Source organism: Schistocerca serialis, chromosome 8 (genome assembly GCF_023864345.2).
Source record: "Schistocerca serialis cubense isolate TAMUIC-IGC-003099 chromosome 8, iqSchSeri2.2, whole genome shotgun sequence".
NCBI lineage: Eukaryota > Metazoa > Arthropoda > Insecta > Orthoptera > Acrididae > Schistocerca > Schistocerca serialis.
This window is the reverse complement of record NC_064645.1, coordinates 549,071,403-549,095,351: the sequence shown is the minus strand read 5'-3', so window position 1 is coordinate 549,095,351 and position 23,949 is coordinate 549,071,403. Positions and strand designations below refer to the sequence as shown.

Genomic DNA, 23,949 nt, shown 5'->3' with positions numbered 1-23,949 from the left:
GGTACTCGAAAGTAGTCGAATTAAATCGGGCGATGCTGAGGGAACCATAATAGTAAATGAAACACTAAAATTACTTGATGATTATTCCTAGTTTGGCAGAAAAATAACTGATACAGTCGAATTAGAGAGGATATAAAACGTAGACTGGCTATAGAAGAATGCATTTCTCAAGAAGAGAAATTTTTAAATGTCTAATATTCACTGCAACGCCAAAGAAACTGGTATAGGCATGCGTTATGTAAACAGGCAGAATACGGCGCTGCGGTCGACAATGCCCATATAAGACAAGTGTCTGTGATTGTTGTTAGATCGGTTACTGCTGCTACAATGGTAGGTTATCAAGATTAAGGTGAGTTTGAACGTGGTGTTACAGTCGGCGCATGAGCGGTGGGTCACAACATCTCCGAGGTAGCGAAGAAAGTGAGGATTTTCCCATACGACCGTTTCAAGAGTGTACCGCGAATATCAGGAATCCGATAAAACACCAAATCTCAGACATCGCTGCGGCCGGAAAATGATTCTGCAAGAACGGGACCAAGGAAGACTGAAGAGTAAAGTTTAACATGAATAAAGTGCAACCCTTCCGCAAACTGCTGCAGATTTCGATGTTGGGTCATCAACAAGTGTCAGCGTGCGAACCATCCAACGAAACATCATCGATATGGGCTTTCGGAGCAGAAGGCACACTTATGTATCATTGATCACTCTACGATACAAAGATTTATGCCTCGCCTTGGCCCGTCAGCACCTACATAGACTGTAGATGGATGACTGGAAACATGTTGCCTGGCCAGATGAGTCTCGTTTCAAATTGTATGGAGCGGATGGATGTGTACGGGTATGGAGACTACCTCATGAATCCATGGACCCTGAATGTCAGCAGGGGACTGATTAAACTGGTGGAGGCTCTGTAATTGTGTGGGGCGTGTGCAGTTGGAGTGATATGGGATCCTTGATACGTCTAGATACGACTGTGGCAGGTGACGCATACATAAGCATCATGTCTGATCATCTGCCTCCATTCAAGTCCATTGTGCATTCCGACGGACTTGGGCAATTCCAGCAGGACAATGTGACATCCCATACGTGCAGAATTGCAACAGAGTTGCTCCAGGAACACTCTTCTCAGCTTAAACATTTCCGCTGGCCACCAAACTCCCCAGACATGAACATTATTGAGCATATTTGGGATGCCTTGCAGCGTGCTGTTCAGAACAGATCTCCACCCTCTCGTACTCTTACGTAGTTATGGACAGCCCTGCAGGATTCATGGTGTCAATCCCCTCCAGAACTTCAGACATTATTCGACTCCATTCCACGTCATGTTGCGACACTTCTGTGTGCTCGCGGAGGCCCCACACGATATGAGGCACTATACCAGTTTCTTTGGCTCTTCAGTGTAAATTTAAGGGTTAGAAAGGCTTTCTGAAGGTGTTTGTCTGAACTTTAGCCTTTTACGGAAGCTAAAGTGTGGCTTGTAAAAACTGTAGAGAGAGAGCAAGAGATGAATACAGTAAGCAGGTACATAAGGGCGTAGGTGGCAGTAGTTATTTGGATATGAAGAGGCTTGCATACGATAGAGTAGCATGAAGAGCTGCATCAAATCAGTCTTCAGACTGAAGACCACAACAACAGTCCGCAGCTCGTGGTCGTGCGGTAGCGTTGTCGCTTCCCGCGCCCGGGTTCCCGGGTTCGATTCCCGGCGGGGTCAGGGATTTTCTCTGCCTCGTGATGACTGGGTGCTGTGTGATGTCCTTAGGTTAGTTAGGTTTAAGTAGTTCTAAGTTCTAGGGGACTGATGACCATGGATGTTAAGTCCCATAGTGCTCAGAGCCATTTGAACCATTTGAACCACAACAACAACAATGCAAGATTTAATGTTTATTATTTGTTTGTATGAAGTTCTAATACACAATTTATGATTTAACGCATTTCATACATTTGTTGACGACACGCCTGTGTGTCGCTGCTGCCATCATTAGATGTGATGTCGGCTGGGTAGGAGGATGTAGCAAACAAGTGTTTACTGATATGAGAAGTACTGTGGGAGAGTGGAGCTGCATTTTTTAAAAATATTAAAGCATAGCAATACAGTACATCCTATTGTCATAGAGGTATAGAAAAGTTAATACCTTTGCAATCTGGAAAAATGACTTAAAGTCAGCGTTGTACCTGCCTGTATTAATAATTTAGCTATGTGTATTAATCTCCATCAATCTCTAATGTATCCACGACACCAACATCGGTGATTGATTGATGATAATTTAGTCACTATGTCTTCTTTGCCTGATGTGCCGAAACCGATTTGGTACCTCACGCTGGGCTTCCTGCCTGCTATCACCATACAGCAGCGCTACTCAGTCGCTGCCTGAGTACAGCTTTTCTTCGCATTTTGCTGCCGCTGCTACAGTGATGTGCAAGTAAGGAGGAGGCAGCACAATGCACTCTGTGCAGAGAGAGCTAGAGAATACTTTGTAATACTGTCAGTGTTCTCTCTCTCTCTGACCCATGCCTCGAGCTCCAGCTGTTGCCTACCTGGTAGTGGCAATACTGCGGCGAACGCCACGTCAGATGATTTCTTTCTGCTTTTGACAGACATTTATACCCTCAGACGACTATCAATGTTGCTTATTAACGTAATACCTGTCATGTTTACATTATCCTTCCCGTAATGAACACTACAGTTACTAAGTAGTATCATCATACCTAAGCTTACATTACCACTAACACACAAGAGCTATTAACCCATTAACTTACTATTATTTTTCCCCATATTTGATCACATATTTACGATTTACATTTTCGAAAATTATTGTGTCTTACACACTTTTCTCAAAATCATACAATATTTTTGACACAAATTATTTATACAACTATCCTCAGTGTTTACTGAAGTGGAATTTAGATAATACTGTTTCAGAAGTTTTTGTTGGTGGGCTATATACGAAAAAGTACAGGAATATGACACTAGACATTCCTCACGCTCTTACCATGTATAACTTTTCTTCTTCCTTGCTTTTCAGAATATATGATTTATGTGAGGGTGTTTTATTGATGAGATTGGGGGATAGTTATTAAAATGTGGAAACAAGTGCTTATAATCATAAAATAACGAAAGAAATTTGATGTGCTATTCACCACTAAATAGATGGATTTCTCAGCTTTGCACTGATATATAATATGTCACACCATTTATGAACAGAGAAGATGAACAACAAAGAAGAAGATATAACTGCTCAACTCGTCCCATAGCAGGCAGTGTAATAATGGGACTTGAAACCTATGGCTGGCTGTGAGCCAGCTGTGTAAGCCAGTGGGCTAAGTACTTAAGCTGAAATTCCATATGAAACTCAAGATAGTAAGCAATATACTCCTCAAGAACTTTTAACCATATCAAAGTAGTGTGATTCCAGTATACCTCTTACTGCTTAATGATGAGTTTCTTAACAACAACTCACAACAGATATGCAATAAGCAGTCATTAATTAGAGTGTGACAGTTTTAAGTCAGTATAGGTATTTAAACTTTTTGGACATGAATACATGAAACGTAATTATGTATGATACTATTGTATATGTGGTTATTGTATTCTGATAATAATATATTAACAATGTGCAACATCATTGTCTGGTGATTATTGTATTATTATTATTATTATTATTGTTGTCTCAGCATATCTATCTTCTTCTTTTGTGAATGCATATTTATCTTAAACAATTATTACTGTATAGCTCTGTGTACTGATCACACTGATGATGTCAGTTGTACAGGCAACATGTCGAAAGGCTAATAGCGATCATGTTCTATTCTATTTTATTCTATTGGCTGGGGCATCTTGTGGTACACTGCCCCTTGCTATTTGTGCATCGTCCCCCCACTCGCCCTCAAGATTAGATTAGATTAATACTAGTTCCATGGATCACGAATACGATATTTCATAATGATGTAGAATGAGTCAAATTTTCCAATACATGACATAATTAAGTTAATTTAACAACATAATTAAATTAATATAACAACTTTTTTATTTATTTATTTTTTAATTTTTTAAAATAATTTTTTTGTTTTTTTTCTTTTTTTCTTAATTCATATCTAAAAATTCCTCTATGGAGTAGAAGGAGTTGTCATTCAGAAATGCTTTTAATTTCTTCATAAATACTTGTTGGTTATCTGACAGACTTTTGATACTATTTGGTAAGTGACCAAAGACTTTAGTGGCAGTATGATTCACCCCTTTCTGTGCCAAAGTTAGGTTTAATCTTGAATAGTGAAGATCATCCTTTCTCCTAGTATTGTAGTTATGCACACTGCTATTACTTTTGAATTGGGTTTGGTTGTTACTAACAAATTTCATAAGAGAGAATATATACTGAGAAGCTACTGTGAATATCCCTAGATCCTTAAATAAATGTCTGCAGGATGATCTTGGGTGGACTCCAGCTATTATTCTGATTACACGCTTTTGTGCAATAAATACTTTATTCCTCAGTGATGAATTACCCCAAAATATGATGCCATATGCAAGCAATGAGTGAAAATAGGCGTAGTAAGTAATTTACTAAGATGTTTAGCACCAAAATTCGCAATGACCCTTGTTGCATAAGTAGCTGAACTCAAACGTTTCAGCAGATCATCAATTTAATCTCTCATGAATGGACACACCTAAAAATTTTGAATATTCTACCTTAGCTATATGCTTCTGATTAAGGTCTATATTTATTAATGGCGTCATACCATTTACTGTACGGAACTGTATGTACTGTGTCTTATCAAGTGCTCATCACTCTAGGGGAGGCAGTCAGCATATATATCTTATAAATAATTTATTCCCCAGATAAACGTGTCAAATAATTGAAAGGACAGTAAGGAGAGCTAACAGTGAGACTGACCGGTGATGCGCGGCAGTTTGTAGGGTCGCAGGCTGTTGGCGGCGTACGCGGCCACGTGGGCGCCCACACTGAAGCCCACCACGTGCACGTCGGTGGCGCCGCGCGTGGTCAGGGCGCGAACCAGCCCGGCGAGGCAGCGGCCAGCGAAACGTGCGTTGTGCGCCGCCATGGGGTAGCAGGGCCCAGGGGACAGCGCCGTCCAGTCCACTGAGAGCACGTTGTGGCCGCCGCGGCGCAGGTAGGCTGCCAACGGTAGCACACTTACACAAATCCATCTCTCTGTAGTCACGTATCAAATACTGATTGGACTTGCAATCGCATTCCGTGATTCACACCCAGTCCACAGTGAGAGACCACCAGTGCAATACACTACAAACCTGTTAACCAATCCCTTGAAGTCCTATAGAGCAGGCAAGTCGTCATTGATAATCTATCTGTTAGCACAGTCATGTTGACATCTGTGGAGTGAGCTGAACTGGCAGTATCTGGCAGGGAAGTCCTATTTATATCAGACACTAGGAGGTAGGGCTGCTGATATGTTTCTTGGTGGTGCCTCCTACGTCAGAAGAGTAGTGCACAGTCCTCAAAGGAGTGACTGGCTGATTGTTAGGTATTTGCGACTTATAATGCGTAACATCGGGCACATACACACTAAGGTTGTGATATCATCTGAAAAGCTCACCTACAGATCGAAAAAAAAAACCTGTAAGTGGCAGATGTCAGTGGTAGAGAGTGACAATGCATCCACACAGCGCAGCCTGCCCCACCTGCCAATGCTCCTCCAACAGTTACCAATCAGGCAACATGGAACTGTGAGCACATGGAGCCCAGGAAAGAGCTGCAGTTGGTTGTCACCTGGCCCCTACCACTCATCTCACTCAGATGACTACTGGAACTTCATTTTAATCCAAAATTAGGTGTCATAATACACTCCAAACTTCCCACTTCCTCCTAAGGTGAGGGACTGTAGTTAAAATGGGGATGCTAAACCTGCAGCCTGATGGCAAGACAATGGACCAGCAGCCAACAATACCAGCAGGCGATCGGTGGAAAACTGTACAGATTTTCAACCTGTACCTATAAAGCAAAACCACAAACCTGATCAGAAAGTTGTTAGCAACACATACTCCAAAGTAGATTCGTGGGAGAACTCTGTGAACCTTTTGAGACAAAAGTAGTGTACAGCTTCTTGTACAGATGTAGTTTCAGCATTGCAGTTTAATTATGACATACAAAAAGTAGTCAGAGAGTCGAGCACGAAGACTCAAAGTGGAATCCGACTGGGAAGAAAAACAAAGACATCAAAGTCAGTTCCTTAGCTTTTGGAGATGATACGGCCTTACTAACCGTGACCTGGGAAGAAATCAAAAAACATACTCTCGAACTATAAAAACAAGCAAGAAAAAATAAATCTCTAAACCTCCTTTGAAAAGATAAAACAAAGACAACCATAAGAAACCTACTGAAACATTTTGAAGTGGGAGAAAGAATCTACAAATTACCAAGGAGTTCCAATTTCTTGAAGAATCGATCAGCTTCAATGGCCTCGAGAAAACGGCAGTGGAATATAGAACAAATAATGTCGAACTGGTCTTCCAACTAACCAAAAACACATAACAAAATGTCCCTCTCATGGAATACACTAAAACGGGACCAAAACGGAAGCACCATGTGTAGCTACTGTTTATCTCCAACCATGATCCAGTGCAGAGACTATAGATCAAAGAAAACAAGACGTAAAGAAAAATTTTAAGCCCCAGTTGCATAACAACGTACTAATCCAGATCACAAATAAAACCCTCTAAAAAACTGAAAAATTTCTTGGACACGATGAAGAGAAGAAGAATTAATTTTTGTGGACACCTCCTCACAATGGACCCAGGTAAACTAAATAAAAAATATTTTGGCTACTTCTACAAAGATAAATTCCAAACCCATTGTTGTAAAGAAATGGAGAAGGAGTTTAAAGAGCTCCAAATAAGAGAAAATACATTTACAAATAAAACTGTAAGGAAACAGACAAGAAAAAAATAGGTCCGAAACTGAAATCCAAACTAACGATCCCAGACTGTGAAGAGGAAAAGAAAGTACGATTAGAAAGATTGAAACAATAATCGGCTACAAGAAAGGCGATTGATCTAACGTACTCGTACGTCAGGTGAAACTAAAGAAGATGAAGAAAAAAAAAGAAGATTAAAGTATTTGTAATGCATCCTGACCAAAAACTATATAGTACTTAAGACGATTTTGTGCTGTGAAGCAATTACGCAAAAGAGCTGTCTGATTGCGAATACTAACTGGGAGCAGAGTGACTTAAAGCGCGGTGTCATTATTGAATAATCGCACTATACAAAAAATTAATCACCCTAGGATATAGCACTGTGTGACAACATCTCTGGCATTGTTAATGGGCCCAACTCGGCTAACAGAAGTTCCTTTATCTATTCCATAACCATTGAATACATTGGTTGATTATTAGACCTGTAAAGCTGCCAAATTTTCTATGAGGTTAATATAGGGAGATTTAACAGGCAGTCGAGGTTCCATGTGGCGACAGTGTTCATCACAAGCGGAACATGTATGTGCTGTAGTATCGTAGCATACTTATACTGCCGGAGTGGCAGCTCGATGAAGACTCTGCAGGTGCCACGAATGGCACTTGGAACATCACCACCAATGGGATGACCTGACCAATGAAGAACCTCCTGCCTGCCGACCAAAGAAGACAGCAAGGACGGTGTTATGAGCGGTGGGCACGAGGGCGCGAGTCTTCTAGATCGAGATTAGTTCCGTGTCGTTAGTTGGTGCCGAACTTTACACCAGGCTCTGCTCGCAAACATTCAGTGTGCACAGAATGTGTCGAGCCTCTGCTTACAGCTAGCCACAGCTGCCGCCAAGTTGTCAACAGTGCAGAAGTTCTTCTGCAACAAGTTGAGTAAAATACAGGGTGTTTATAAATGAATATTGGGGTTTTAACGCTTTATAATATTTATTATATTAAACTTACAGTTATAAATGACATGTCAAATGAAAGAGCAACTCAGACAGTTTTACCAAGAACCTTATGAATGTTCAATGTGAGCACCATTTGTCACACAGCACACATCAAGTCTATAGCCGAGTTCTTCCCAAACATTGATAAATGTGTCTTCAGTGATTGTAGCAACAGCTGCTTCAATCCAGTTTCTTCATTCATGGAGGTCTGTTGGTAGCGGAAGCACATACACACGATCCTTGATGAAGCCTCAAAGGAAACAATCGCATGGCGTTAGGTCGAGTGAACGTGGAGACCACGCAAAGCAAGCCCTGTCATTGGGCCCCTTGCGGCCTACCCAGCGCTTGGGTACAGTGAAGTTCAACCAATCGCGTACTTCGCTATGCCAGTGAGGTGGCGCACCATCTTCCTGGAAAATGAAGTTCTCTGGCTCATCTTCTTCCAACTGAGGGAAGAACCATTGCTCTGGTGTATCAAGGTAAGAAGTACCAGTTACAGTAGGTTCACCAAAAAAGAAAGGGCCATAAACCTTCCGCCAGGATATGGCACAAAAAAAACAGTCACTTTAGGGGAATCTCGTTGCATTTGTACCACCTCGTGAGGACTTTCTGAGCCCCAGATGCAAACATTGTAAGTGTTTAACATGTCCACTGAGGTGAAAGGTCGATTCATCACTGAAGACAACGTGATCCAGAAAATCTTCATCGTCATGAAACAATATTTCGTTTGTGAAGTTGGCATGTAATCCATGGTCTGCCAGCTTTAGAGCCTGTCACAACTGTAAACGGTAAGGACGTAGTTGTACACGTTTTCTTAAAACTTTCCAAACAGTCGACATGGGAACTTGTAATTCACGACTAGTGCCTTCTGAACTGATTTCTTTGGGCTACGTGTGAACGACTCTCTCACTTGCTCAACAGTCTCCTCACTAACTCTTGGTCGTCCTGTGCTCTTCCCTTTACAAAGGCAGCCAGTATCTTCAGATTGATGATACCATCTACGAATGTTATAATCATTTGGTGGATCACAACCGAACTTCAGCTGGAATGCACGTTGCACAGTAACTACAGATTCGGTCTTTGCAAACTGCAAAACACAAAACGCTTTCTGTTCACAAGTCGCCATCTTCGCTACTACCGCTGTCTAGCGGATTGCGGCGGAAACATTGCGCGCTGCGTATCTGCATTGGTGCCAAACACAACTGTTTGAGTTGCTCTTTCATTTAACATATCATTTATAACTGTAAGTTTAATGTAATAAATATTATAAAGCGTTAAAACACCGATATTCATTTATAAACACCCTGCATATTTATTTAAAATGCACTTGTGTCAACTAATCTTTTGATGCCTCTCCAGATTCCTAGAGCGACAGATCCGTTTGTTCACCTTCCACTCATTTATCATTAACAGTGAATACACAACATTTTGATCCTCAGAACATTGCTGACTCGCATTGTAACACATGCTGTCTAGTTAACACAGGTGTTGTCATATTGGAAAATGGGAATTTCCACAGGATATTCATCATGAAGATGTAGAAGAAAGTGCAATATGTGATCACTGAGAAAGTTGAAATAAAAATACTGGTTCATGATCACAGTAACCTCAACGATTGAGCCTCAGAGTTAGTACGAAAAACACTCCCAAATCGTCACAGAATTATCTCAAGCGCGAACTACATTCTACACACACTGCAAGTTTAACGCTTTATTAGCCTGTCGGTGCACTCTGCACCTTGTATCATTTGAAAAGAGGTAATATCTCGACTTTTGTAGTCACAACAGACACCTCCAGTCAGCTACTGTCCGATTTGTGTTCTTTGGCTCACTGAAGAAGTGCAACTGAATGTGCCGCTGTGAGCAATGGTCTTTTGCGGGGTATCTGACCTCAAATATGCATTGCCATCCCATTCGCAATGTCCACTCGGAGGCTGGTCGAGACACGAATGGTTTGGAACAGACTGTCACTGACAATACGTGTCTCTCGACTCCAGTCCCTGTCGGTTAGGATCTTTACATGACAACTGGTCTTACGCCATGTTACGTGGCTGCGAGTGGTACACCATTCCATTTAGACACGTTGCACAGTCGCCATTGACACGTCAAAAAATTGTACAACTTCATTCACTGTGACCGAGCGGTTCTAGACCTGATAGCTCCTTTCCGCCATTCATTTATGACTGCTCGTCGACGCATCTTACTGCACTGATTCCAGGCAGCTGACGGACATTTATATAGCACTTCACTGCAACACCTTACATCAGCGGTGGAGAGTTGCATGTCCACCTCCTACAAACTCTACACTATCTACAATGCTCCAAAGTGACGAGGGAGCTATTTTGAAGGATAAGGTAAAAGTTAAAGTTCTGCATTCTGGCCCTGGACAGGCCAATCCGGCTGGATCGGCCGCTGTTTTATCAGCTATCAATGGCGCCATGGAGTGCGGTATGGTTGGGCTTGTGGCCAGTACACACATGTCCCGGTCGTTGTTAGGTTTCTTGACCTTGGAACCACTACTAAACGGTAAAGTAGCTCCCCAGTTGGCCTCAAGAGGCTGAGTGCTTCCCGTATCAGTCTCCTCATCAAGGAAAAATTCCTGGCAGTACCGGGAATCCACTCCGGATGTTCCACATGGCAGTCAGCTTCGCCGACCACTCTGCTACGGAGGCAGACTCTTTTAAGAGGGTGACTGACAATTTTTCCGGTGAGCTTACGTTGTTGCATGATGTTGGAGACGTTTGAGATTTATTCAAAATCCTGAACTAGACAGAGAGTATTGTGAAGGCGTGTGTGTATGTTTGTTTGTGTGTGTGTGTGTGTGTGTGTGTGTGTGTGTGTGTGTGTGTGTGCGGGCGCGCTTGCGTGTCTACTTATGAAAAGAAAGTTGGGAGAGGGGATTAAGGAAATATAATATAACTCGTGTTCTATTAATAACACGAGTGTCGGTGTAAGTAGTCTGCATTCTTGTATCTTATACAATAAGTAGATACCAGGGCAGAGCATGTCTCAGAAGTCAGTTGGTATGTGGAAGAGGCATCATTGGCAGCACCCCATATGCTCACCGTTCCTAATGGCAGCGAGCGGCTGGATGTCCATGCCCGAGTTGTAGCCGTGCACAATCACCTTGGTTGGCAGCGAAGGGTCGAACCAAGGACCGTCGAGGCCCGCCCAATTGTCCGAGCCATCCACCTGCACTCGGTCAGCATCATCGCCTGAACTGGAATCAGAAGCTCGCCTTAAAAATGGCTCTGCGCAGGCTTGCAGTTTATCAGCACGTATTTCTGGGTCCCCAAAGAATCAGAAACATCTATCTTACAACACAGTGTTGCAGTGAGGTGGTAGCACGCAATATTCGTGCTCAGCTACCGCCATACCATTAGTTATACTGACACATATTATTTTGTTTCTCTTTTTTTTAAAACTAAAAACATACAATATAGAAGCGAGAAGTACAATGCGTATTAGAACAGTTACAAAGTCAGTCACGTAAGATATAACGTCCCTATATTTCGTGAACGTTTCAGGTACCGCTATGAGGTTTTCAGGCGGTAGATAGTACGGTAAGGGCCATGTACTCTGGTATGTGATAAAGTGTCTTAACTCTTGTATGGATTGAGATATTGAAGCAAGTATGATACTTTTTACATAGAGTGATATACCTTTTCTAACGGCGTCCGAAACTGCTTTGAAAGGACTAGTATACTAATTTAATGCTTGTTGATTTTGAGGTTGAAAATCTTCGCAAAAATTTCGAGAAATGTACTAAAACTTGAAAACAATGTGGCCATAGTCAGCTGCTGTCGTGTAAACACCGCCTAGCAGAGCTCTCATGCGAGGCTCCGTCGTTACCTGCAGCAAGACAGGCCTACGCTACTAAGGTAAAACCTCATTTTGTATACGACACAGATATAGGATCAGCTATGATTTTTATATATGGAGCTATGGCATATGCTAGCTTCTGGCGCATTAGTCCTTGCTTAGATAACTATTTCCAATATTCGGTAAGGATGTGTACGTTTCCCGCTTTTTGTGGAAAGAACTGCAGTTTCGTCAGTCATTCTTGCATTTTTACCCTCCCCGTTGCTGCGATCTCTTGGCAGGTGATGTCTGAAGTGATTGCTGTCTCAAAAATCGACAGATACCAGTATTTGAATGCTGGATCCTATTTTTACCGGAACCGAGATTGGAATCTGCCTACACGTCGGTCAGTGGGTCTGAATATGGCGTAATATATAGCGGAAACAACAGAATAGCAAGTTGGAAATTTAGACGGCTGAAAGGTGTTTGATTTGACATTTTCATTCAGTATCTGAACACAGGGAGAATCTGTCCGAAACACACACACACTGTGGCTTACCCAGTGGTATCTCTTCTAAAAGAACAATTGAAAGCTCGTAAGAAAGTGTGCATACGTACGCCTACTTCCATATAATATCCCTGGAATAAAAATTCTTATGGGGTCGCACATGGTCGTCGTTGTTGTAGCAGACGAAACAAAATTCCATGCTACGCAAATTTCCATGATTGTGGTTCGTAACCGGCGCTTTGTCACTAAAGAGCACATGTTAGAAAAACGTAGTATCATGTCCCAAGCTATACAGAGCACACCACCAAGCTTGTGAACACACATGACTTTCGAAATGACGTCCTACGAATGCATGGTGTAGTGACAGATTATAAGGTTGGAGTTTATGTCGAAGCGAATGGTTGCCCTCTGACGGCTCCCGTATTCCTTGGCAACACGTCCGGTATCACCGTTCGCCATATAAAATTAGCATATCGAGCTTCTCCGTATTGGTGTACATATTTGCATACAAGTAATAGTGAAGCAGAATTGATCTACCGATAGACGACACATTCACTGCTTGTTCTGCAGAGCAGATAAGTAATCAGTCGAAAGGCCTGTTTATAACGCAGTAGCCGAGCCCCGTGATTTGGCTTTCAATTTTAGACATTTCTCGGATTCTTGTGCGAAGAGCTTCAACCTCAACATTAACAAGGAATTCTCGGATGCCGTTAAAGAAAGTAAATCATTCAATTAAAAAAATGATACTTGCTTCAATATCTCAACGATACCAGAGTCAAGGCCCTTCCTCATATACCAAGGTCCATGCGCCTTAGCGTACTATCATTTGTCGAAAACCTCGTTTCGATACCTGGTAGCGTTTACGAAGTAGAAGGGGTGTTGGTATTAGGTGACTAGCCTTGTACAGTCTTATCTGATGGAATGTGCTTGAGAATGGAGTTCAGACTCACCCAGTGAAGAGGAAGAAACGGACTGCTGGATCGGGGCAGTCTCCCCCTAGGACCAGCGGACAGGGACCCATGTGGACTACCCACAGCGAGGCGCTGCAGCCTGCCAAAAGTGCAAGATAATGTCATTAAACACTACGGCTATAGTTTTTTACGCCCAAAACCTCCAGATGTCAGATACTCGTATCAGTACCAAACGTTGTATGTCGACAGAGTATCAACCAAAACTCCGATTTAGTTCGTACTATGTGATTTCGTCCAGCGGAACGGGCGTAAACGTTAATTACAAGTAACAGCAGATTTACGGAGCTCAGGAAAAGAATAACCGTGAGTCAGTAATACAACTAGCTTGTGTGGGGACGTTGGTAAAGCATTACATCTTCGTACCAACGGTACCAGGTTCAACCCCCAATGATAAAAAGTATTTTTACTGTAATATGCATGAAAGTGTCCTTAGAAAATGTAGTCCATCAACAAAGGAGGTGGTTTACAAAACACTCGTTCGACGTATACTTGAGTATTGCTCATCAGTGTGGGATCCGTACCAGGTCGGGTTGACAGAGGAGATAGAGAAGATCCAAAGAAGAGCGGCGCGTTTCGTCACAGGGTTATTTGGTAAGCGTGATAGCGTTACGGAGATGTTTAGCAAACTCAAGTGGCAGACTCTGCAAGAGAGGCGCTCTGCATCGCGGTGTAGCTTGCTGTCCAGGTTTCGAGACGGTGAGTTTCTGGATGAGATATCGAATATATTGCTTAGCCCTACTTATACCTCCCGAGGAGATCACGAATGCAAAATTAGAGAGATTCGAGCGCGCACGGAGGCTTTACAGCAGTCGATCTTCCCGCGAACCATACGCGACTGGAACCGGAAAGGGAGGTAATGACAGTGGCACGTAAAGTGCCCTCCGCCACACACCGTTGGGTGGCTTGCGGAGTATATATGTAGATGTTATGCGGGACAACATGTTTATGACATGTAAAAGGGCTGTTTGGAGTTCACAGCAATGTTGTCTTGGCAGTCTGCTTTCGCTTCGTTTCTTTGAAAGTAGTAAACCTATAGAGGACATTTATAGTTTCACAGAATATACCATCAGAACACAAAAATAAAGGAACACTTGCATCACGCTTGCGGAAGCAATAATAACAATAATAACACTAATAGTAGTAATAATAAACAAAATAATAAGATCAATAATAAGTACATAACGTTCAACTAACGAAGCGAAAGCAGACACTCCGAAAAGTTCTTTTACATATAAGGAAAATGCTCTCTCATATAACAGTTTCACCCCTAAACAGCAAAAAAAAATATATAAAAAATAAAAAAATGCCGTCAGTGAGGTCTCGACACGAGACCTTTGGTAGGACGACCGCACCAACTTACCCATTTGTGGTCTACGAAACAATCACTCACAGATTACGCTTTTCCTGTGCCTCGTAGTTCTGGTGTTACCTTAAATTGCCGTTTATGCATACTCTACAGGACAACAGCACACAGCACGAAGTAAATCGGTGTTTTGGTTGATATTCGACCGACATACAACTTTTGGTACCAATCTGAGTGTCTGACATATGGAGGTTTGGGTGTTAGCTTTTTTCTACTTTGTTGGTATGGCTCTCGGCTCTACACTGGGCTGAGTTATAATATACTTCGTTCTGCAACGCTGTAAACCTACATGCATTTGATGAATAGTTAGGTGAAGAGAAGAAGAAAAGAAGAAAGGCGATTGTTGTTTAGCGTTCCGTCGACAACGAGGTTACTAAAATGTGAACCATTTTAATAACTTAATGGCTCTGAGCACTATGGGACTCAACATCTTAGGTCATCAGTCCCCTAGAACTTAGAACTACTTAAACCTAACTAACCTAAGGACATCACACACATCCATGCCCGAGGCAGGATTCGAACCTGCGACCGTAGCGGTTGCGCGGTTCCAGACTGAAGCGCCTAGAACCGCTCGGCCACTCCGGCCGGCAATGAGGTTATTAGAATCGGAGCACAAGCTCGAATTTTTGCAAGATGGGAAAGGAAATGGTTGTGGCCTTACAAAGAAACCATCCCGACATTTGTCTCTAGGGATTTAGGGAAATCGTGGGAAACCTAAATCACTGTGGCCGGACAGGGATTTGAACTGCCGTCCCGCCAAGTGCGAGTCCTGCGCCTTATCACTGCCCCACCTCGGCGATGAAAAACGAGGTAAATCAAATAAAAAGATAAAAGAGCGGATTGCCAGAGGACAAAAGGCACAAAATACATGAGGAAAAATCATTGAAAATATATTTATTGCGTTTTATGCCAGTATGAAGTGATCGTATGGCATTATTGGCCGGGAGGCCCCTTGCGGGGAAGTTCGGCAGCCGTATTGCAAGTCCTTTTTAGTTGACGCCACTTCGGCGACTCGCGAGTCAATGATGATGAACACACAACACCCAGTCATCAGGAGGCAGAGAAAATCCCTGATCCCACTGGGAACCGAACCCGGGACTACGCGCGCGGGAAGCGAGAACGCTACCGCAAGACCACGAGCTGCGGACTATGCCAGTTATAAATAGTGACCACGAGGCTAAAATACATAACCGGTGAAATGAGAAGAAACTGCACACAGGTTAGAACTGTGTCGGAATATTACAAAAAATGCACGTACACTTTTATATATTTAATAGCAGCAGCTGCCACAAGCTCAGCCAGAGTACTCTGTGTTCAAGCCTCAAGCTTTCATCGGTCTGGGTAAACGAGCAGTTACACTCAAAGACGGAAAAGTTGTCATATCGTGTACCAAAGTGATGCGGATCACCTGAATTGGTTTAGATACAATTATCAAACAACGGTAGGCTTTATGCCTAGCATGGCTGGATGCCCATGGGTTTATCGTTCAAACTGTGTGGCTCTGATCATTCTCCAATTAGACACACAGTTTATGCCTTGTTGATTTTGTAATGGTTTTTAACAAAAAACGTGACCGAATAAAGTTGAAACTGCAACACGGTTGACTTGGGTCAGCTGCCGCTGTTTGTAGCTCAACATAAAAATATCCTGGAATGTTTATTTAACACACAAAAAACTGGAAACACTGCACGTTTAGAGTAAGTCATCGAATACATTAAACAAGTAAACAAGGCTTTTGTTTTTCTATGTGTGGAATTTACCTCCTCAGTCCCTGTGTAGCTATATCCAAATTTCTTATTTTCTAGCTCAGGGAATAAACCAAATTCGCTGTACATAATTGTATTATATACTATAAACCATGAGCTTTCACTGCATCATCTTATTTCGTCTCTTCATGTTCCAGGTATCTGCTTGAAAAAGTTATTTAGTGCACTGTCAGCAAGTCTTCGAAAAATAATGATAATTTCTGTTTGTTTTTAGTAATTTTACACTATAATGTGTTTGGACTGTGCTTTAATATGCTAACATACCGTACGGCATCGAATAAGTGATTGTTTCATCAAACAACAAAGCCATATATTGTTTTTGGTGTAGCACTGGGACTACATTTGGCAACAGCTTCTATTTTCACATTCCACTGATGGTGTTTTCATAATTTTAGGAGTTTTAACATAAATAGTCTTCACTTTGAACACCTTCTGAAATTTTCGCAAATCAAATCAATTTTTTAAACTCAGTATTTCAATTTTATTGCCGGCCGGTGTGGCCGAGCGGTTCTGGAATCGCGCGACCGCTACGGCCGCAGGTTCGAATCCTGCCTCGGGCATGGATGTGTGTGATGTTCTTAGGTTAGTTAGGTTTAAGTAGTTCTAAGTTCTAGGGGACTGATGACCTCAGATGTTAAGTCCCATAGTGCTCAGAGCCATTTGAACCATTTTTTTTCAATCTTATTTTGCCCAAAAACAATGTATCAATGTAAACATTTCATTCACAGAATCGAATCTGAGGGCTGTGGAGGTTAATTAAATGAAATGAAGTTCCCATATACCTATCGTGCCCAACTGTTCCTGGAGGTTTCCCTTGGTTGTAAGGCAAATGTTGGAACTGGAACTCCCCTCCCAAATCTTCCCGACAAACATCCATCTGCTCACTGCCAGCTCTCCTAGTATTTGACGGGAAAATACCTGACTCTGCACTGGCTCAACCTAGAGAATGGAAAGAATAAACACCTGCTGCCAGTGAGTCAGCACTGGCTGATGAAGACGGTGAATATCTTAGAAAATTAGAGTTTAAATTCAAACACGACGCGGCTTGAACACCGAGAAGTAACAGGTCTTGGAGGACACCAGGATGCTGTTCCCGTATCTGCAGTGGGAAAGCTATTTCCCCGCGATGTCGTCCATTACACACCACGCTGCCAGCACGTGTTCTGGCATGCGGATTCTGAGCTCCGTCTTATGAATCAGCAATGCCACACCTGGCAGCCATCACGACCACCTGCACACTCAACGTCGTAATCACCTCCGTCGTACAACACTGGTACAAAGAGTGTACAAAAATATGGAAACACTAAAAAACAACACATTATCACACCGTGTACGGTACAGGAAAACCGTTGGCACTCAAAACAGCTCCAGTCGTCTTGGAATGGCTATATACATATCCTGTATGGTTTGCAAGGGAATCTTATACCATTCTTCCTGCAAAATAGTGGCAAGTTTGTAACGTCCCCTTAGAAAAATTATTAATGACTGTGCTAGTAAACTTCTATCTTATTTGAAACAAAGACAGCTGAGTAAAACTGAACGTACTCAGACAGTTCTCTCTTTACTTATTCTGATTATCACTAAACTGACACACAATATTTTTTAGCGCAACGCAGTCTGACTTTCAATAATCCCTACAAAAGAATGGCCCTGACTAACAATAACCTATACCTTTCATGAATCACTTACCTCACAAAAATCTTCGTTACTCGAACTACTGCAATACAGCGAGCGCCAATACTGCCAGCTAAATAAAAGATTCGAACTACTGAAGGCACAAACTACTGATACGCATAGTTAGCAAATGAAAGATTTTGATGGAGAACAAACAATGTATTTACCTTAATAATGTTCAAAAGTCATAATACATATATAATTTTGTGACATCCAATTAAACAAATTTCCCTTTTCTGATAGACACACGTCCAGATCGTCCGCTCAAAACTGGCATCTCCCTCCACATCCACCACTGCTAGCGCCTCACTTCCAACTGCTCAACACTACAATAGCGAGTATTTCAACAATGCCAACCAGCCGCAGACTGCACACAGCACAGTCAGTGATTTTCATACAGAGCGCTGCTGGCGTTACCAGCATAAAGACCTAAACAGCCTACTTACATAGCCCCCATGCTCCACACAAAAAATTTTACAAATTGTTTTTGGCAGTGCCCAATACTGATTTGAAAAATATTTTTCATAATTACAATAACAAAGATATCAAATGCACACACTTATTGATACACTGTTGGTCAAAAGCAAAAATTGTCCTCACAGCCCATAAAGACGGTCCTCATCATTCATCACAGTAATGCAAGGTATGAGCAGTAAAAGAAAATGCACTCGGAAGCAGTGGATTTCCAAGTAGTCTTGAAGAAGTAGTGTTGTCCTTCCAACGGAAAGACAGTGTTGACTCTTGACATGCAGACAGTTAATGGGCCACAACAGAGGAAACCCACAGCAGAGTCAGTCGAAGTTTTGAAGAATATTGGTAGGTAGGTCATCACAGAGCAGACCCACTGTAGTCCAGGTATACATTATATTGGTGGGCCACCAAAGGTGCAGACCCACTGTAGTCCTTGTAGAGACACTACAATCGCGAATATTTCAACAATGCCAACCAGCCACGGACTGCACACAGCACAGTCTACATCTACATCTACATCTACATCCATACTCCGCAAGCCACCTGACGGTGTGTGGCGGAGGGTACCCTGAGTACCTCTATCGGTTCTCCCTTCTATTCCAGTCTCGTATTGTTCGTGGAAAGAAGGATTGTCGGTATGCTCCTGTGTGGGCTCTAATCTCTCTGGTTTTATCCTCATGGTCTCTTCGCGAGATATACGTAGGAGGGAGCAATATACTGCTTGACTCTTCGGTGAAGGTATGTTCTCGAAACTTTAACAAATGCCCGTACCGAGCTACTGAGCGTCTCTCCTGCAGAGTCTTCCACTGGAGTTTATCTATCATCTCCGTAACGCTTTCGCGATTACTAAATGATCCTGTAACGAAGCGCGCTGCTCTCCGTTGAATCTTCTCTATCTCTTCTATCAACCCTTCTGGTACGGATCCCACACTGGTGAGCAGTATTCAAGCAGTGGGCGAACAAGCGTACTGTAACATACTTCCTTTGTTTTCGGATTGCATTTCCTTAGGATTCTTCCAATGAATCTCAGTCTGGAATCTGCTTTACCGACGATCAACTTTATATGATCATTCCATTTTAAATCGCTCCTAATGTGTACTCTCAGATAATTTATGGAATTAACTGCTTCCAGTTGATGACCTATTTTGTAGCTAAATGATAAGGGATATATCTTTCTATGTATTCGCAGCACATTACACTAGTCTACATTGAGATTCAATTGCCATTCCCTGCACCATGCGTCAATTCGCTGCAGATCCTCCTGCATTTCAGTACAATTTTCCATTGTTACAACCTCTCGATACACCACAGCATCATCTGCAAAAAGCCTCAGTGAACTTCCGATGTCATCCACCAGGTCATTTATGTATATTGTGAACAGCAACGGTCCTATGACACTCCCCTGCGGCACACCTGAAATCACTCTTACTTCGGAAGACTTCTCTCCATTGAGAATGACATGCTGCCCTCTGTTATCTAGGAACTCCTCAATCGAATCACACAATTAGTTTGATAGTCCATATGCTCTTACTTTGTTCATTAAACGACTGTGGGGAACTGTATCGAACGCCTTGCGGAAGTCAAGAAACACGGTATCTACCTGAGAACCCGTGTCTATGGCCCTCTGAGTCTCGTGGACAAATAGCGCGAGTCGGGTTTCACACGACCGTCTTTTTCGAAACCCATGCTGATTCCTAAAGAGTAGATTTCTAGTCTCCAGAAAAGTCATTATACTCGAACATAATACGTGTTCCAAAACTCCCTTTTCCAATCCTTTGGAACGCTACGCTCTTCTAGAGACCTACGGTACACCGCTGCAATAAGGGGGGCAAGTTCCTTCGCGTACTCTGTGTAAAATAGAACTGGTATCCCATCAGGTCCAGCGACCTTTCCTCTTTTGAGCGATTTTAATTGTTTCTCTATCCCTCTGTCGTCTATTTCGATATCTACCATTTTGGCATCTGTGCGACAATCTAGAGAAGGAACTACAGTGCAGTCTTCCTCTGTGAAACAGCTTTGGAAAAAGACATTTAGTATTTCGGCCTTTAGTCTGTCATCCTCTGTTTCAGTACCATTTTGGTCACAGAGTGTCTGGACATTTTGTTTTGATCACCTACCGCTTTGACATAAGACGAAAATTTCTTTGGATTTTCTGCCAAGTCAGTACATAGAACTTTACTTTCGAATTCATTGAACGCCTCTCGCATAGCCCTCCTCGCACTACATTTCGCTTCTTCAAGACTGCATGGAAATCCACTGCTTCCGAGTGATTTTCTGATTTTCATACAGAGCGCTACGTGGCATTACCAACATAAACCTAAACAGCCTACTGACCAGTTCAGGTAACGATGGTGAAGGTTGACAGCGATCATGCACACTTCTGCCCAACGTAGATAACAAGGACCCAATAATATTGAGATCTGGTGACTGTGGGGACCAGGGGAGATGGGACAGTTCTTCCTCGTGCTCACAACGCCAGTCCTGGACGATGTGAATAGGTCTCCTGTTGTCTTGAAACACAGCATCACGTTTGGAGAACATACATTGTACCACGGAAGGGACTTCATCAGCCAAATTGTACACACAATCCTTAGCAGTAATATCACCTTGCAGAGTAACCATGGGGCCCATGGATTACAAAAAATGGTTCAAATTGCCCTGAGCACTATGGGACTTAACATCTGAGGTCATCAGTCCCCTAGAACTTAGAACTACTTAAACCTAACTAACCTAAGGACATCACATACATCCATGCCCGAGGCAGGATTCGAACCTGCGATCGTAGCAGTTGCGCAGTTCCGGACTGAAGCGCCTAGAACCGCTCGGCCACCACGGCCAGCCCCATGGATTACAACAATGCGCCTACCAAAATCATCACCGACTCTCTATCACGTTGTACTCTTGTTGTAAGTTGGAAACAGTGTGAAACGAGACTCATCCGACCAAATGATGTTATTCGATTGCTCCATAATCCAGATTTTATGACTTTGGCAACACGTTTTCCTGTTACAGACGTTTGCATAACTGATGAGTCGTTTTGGAATTCAAGCTCATTTTGCAATTCTCGGATTATGGAGATCTTTTAGTGCTGTTTTGGATATGCAGGGTTCGCGAGTACAACTTCTGCGGTGACTTTTGCAGCTGTTTCCCCTTATTTTTCGTCACAATCCTCTTCAGTCACCGTCTCTCACGATCACACAGCACATACTTTGTCAGCGTTGTGGCTCAGCGGATGATGTTTTTCCGTTTTCGATATATGTAGTACAACTCTTGGATACGGTGCCTCCTGAAACACCAAACACTTCGACTCTCTTGATTAAGGAAGAGCCCGCCATTCGAGCACCAACAATTTCCCCACGTTCGCATTTACTGAGCTCCGGCACAATGCACTCTCAACTAAACAGAACACTGTTCTGACTACAACATACAGTTGCGCCGTATTGAGGATAGGTAGTGTTCGTGGTCAACCACAACAGTGAAACCACCAGGGTTGGCTATCATCTGAATTTATGTTCAAGCACGGATTTCTAGCGGTGTTTCCACGTTTTTAACCACTTCCTCTAAGTTGATCCGTCGTTTCCGACGATTTTATGGGCTGCTGATTTGCTTGACCTTCTGTTGGTTGTCGTAGTAATTCGGCGTCGTATTACTGGTAAACGCCAACGTCCTTGCCCCAGTGGTAACACTGGTTCTCGCCAGATTACCGCAGTCAAGCGCTGTCGGGCTGGGCTAGCATTTGGATGGGTGACCATCCGGTCTGCCGAGCGCTGTTGGCAAGCGGGGTGCACTCAGCCCTTGCGAGGCAAACTGAGGAGCTACTTGATTGAGAAGTAGTGGCTCCGGCCTCATAAACTGACATACGGCAGGGAGAACGGTGTGCTGACCACATACGCCTCCCCATCCGCATCCAGTGACGTCTGTGGGATGAGGATGACACGGCGGCCAGTCGGTACCGTTGGGCCTTCATGGCCTGTTCGGACGGAGTTCAGTTCTTTAGTTATTACTGGTAGACAGCATTTTCCGGACAATTTACTACCGAGGTACACGTTCACTAGAATAATTTCCATAACCGTGTGCGTGTGTGACATACGTCCTCCCAATTTACTACTACAACTCTTCAGTTTAAGTAACTTAATAAACACGTTGTGCTGCAGAAGGGATCTAGACAATATATAATTTATGAATAACAAACGATTTATGATGACGTCTTGGGTTCATGCGAATGCTCTCTATGTCTATTTAAAGTTCACTCAACTTTAATGGACACTGACACTACTCACTTTTTCACTGGAATTAGCCATTGCGCTTTAATATTCCGTTCGGTCACCTTAAAGAAAAATATACTGATTCATGTTACACAATTAATACATATTATCAAAATGTGTGTATGTATGTATGTGTGTTTGTATGTTCCACATCTCCCCTAAACCATTTCACCGATTACAGCCAAACATGGAATACATATCCATTATTGTCAGGTAACAATCGCTGTGAGGGTAAGAATCACGTACCTGTCATATTTCAGGACATAAGACGTCATAAACAATGAGATGCGAAACACTCCTGCATCAAGTACGACATTTAAATTTATTACTTTTGTGCCACTAACTCTATTCGCAACAGATTTTACAGACAGTGGCCACATATGCCGCTGAATGTACCTAGAAAATTACGTCATTGTACAATATATAGACCAGGTGATGTGACGTCATAAACAAAGAGTTGCCTGAAAAACTGCAGTATCATGCATGACGTTTAAATTAATTACTCTTTTGCTAATAACTCTTCTCGCACCATATTTCGCAGACAGTATCCAAATATGCCGCTGAATATACGTATCATTGCACAACACATTGTTCAAGAAATATGGCGTCATAAGCAATGAAATGCATAGGATAAGGCCGCATCATGCCTAAAGTTTTAAAAGATATATTCTTTACTGCTAAGACACTCCTACAGTTGAGTCAATTTAAGGAAATCTCAGACACCTGGCCGCACTTTTAATAGCTTTTAACTGCGAAGCGCAAACGGCTGGAAGCGAAAACAGTAGCCGTCTATAGAGCTATGAAGAGGAGGCGTTGCTACAGAGACGTTTGCAAAATCGTGTTGTAAACACGCTCAGCATACGGAAACTGTACGTTTCTGATAGAAAATTGATAAAATCAATACCGGGGCAATGTCGGGTTTGACAGTTAGTATTAAGTGTAAAATAATTACCCTGCCTCTCTATTCGCGCCTTGCTCATAGTTCACTACATGATCCGATGTCCCAGTCTGACAAATTCAAATGGCCCAGGGCACTATGGGACTTAACATCTGTGGTCATCGGTCCCCTAGAACTTAGAACTACTTAAACCTAAGTAACCTAAGGACATCACACACATCCATGCCCCAGGGAAGATTGGAACCTGCGCCCGTAGCGGTCGCGCAGTTCCAGACTGAAGCGTCTAGAACCGCACGGCCACGCCGGCCGGCCCCAGTCTGACAGTCCACGCGCCTTCTGCAGTCGCCGAA

The 23,949-nt window shown here is 42.8% G+C and overlaps 1 protein-coding gene across 1 annotated transcript in view; it reads right to left on the bottom strand.

Annotated features, from left to right (window-relative positions):
- Positions 1-23,949, bottom strand: part of LOC126416630 (phospholipase A1 member A-like) — a 104,277-nt gene that overhangs the window by 32,675 nt on the left and 47,653 nt on the right. The window contains exons 3-5 of the mRNA XM_050084392.1: positions 13,142-13,241; positions 10,948-11,102; positions 4,890-5,132 (exon numbers count right to left, since the gene is read on the bottom strand). Of these exons, the coding sequence (XP_049940349.1) occupies positions 4,890-5,132; positions 10,948-11,102; positions 13,142-13,241 (498 nt within the window). The remainder of the gene's footprint in view (positions 1-4,889; positions 5,133-10,947; positions 11,103-13,141; positions 13,242-23,949) is intronic.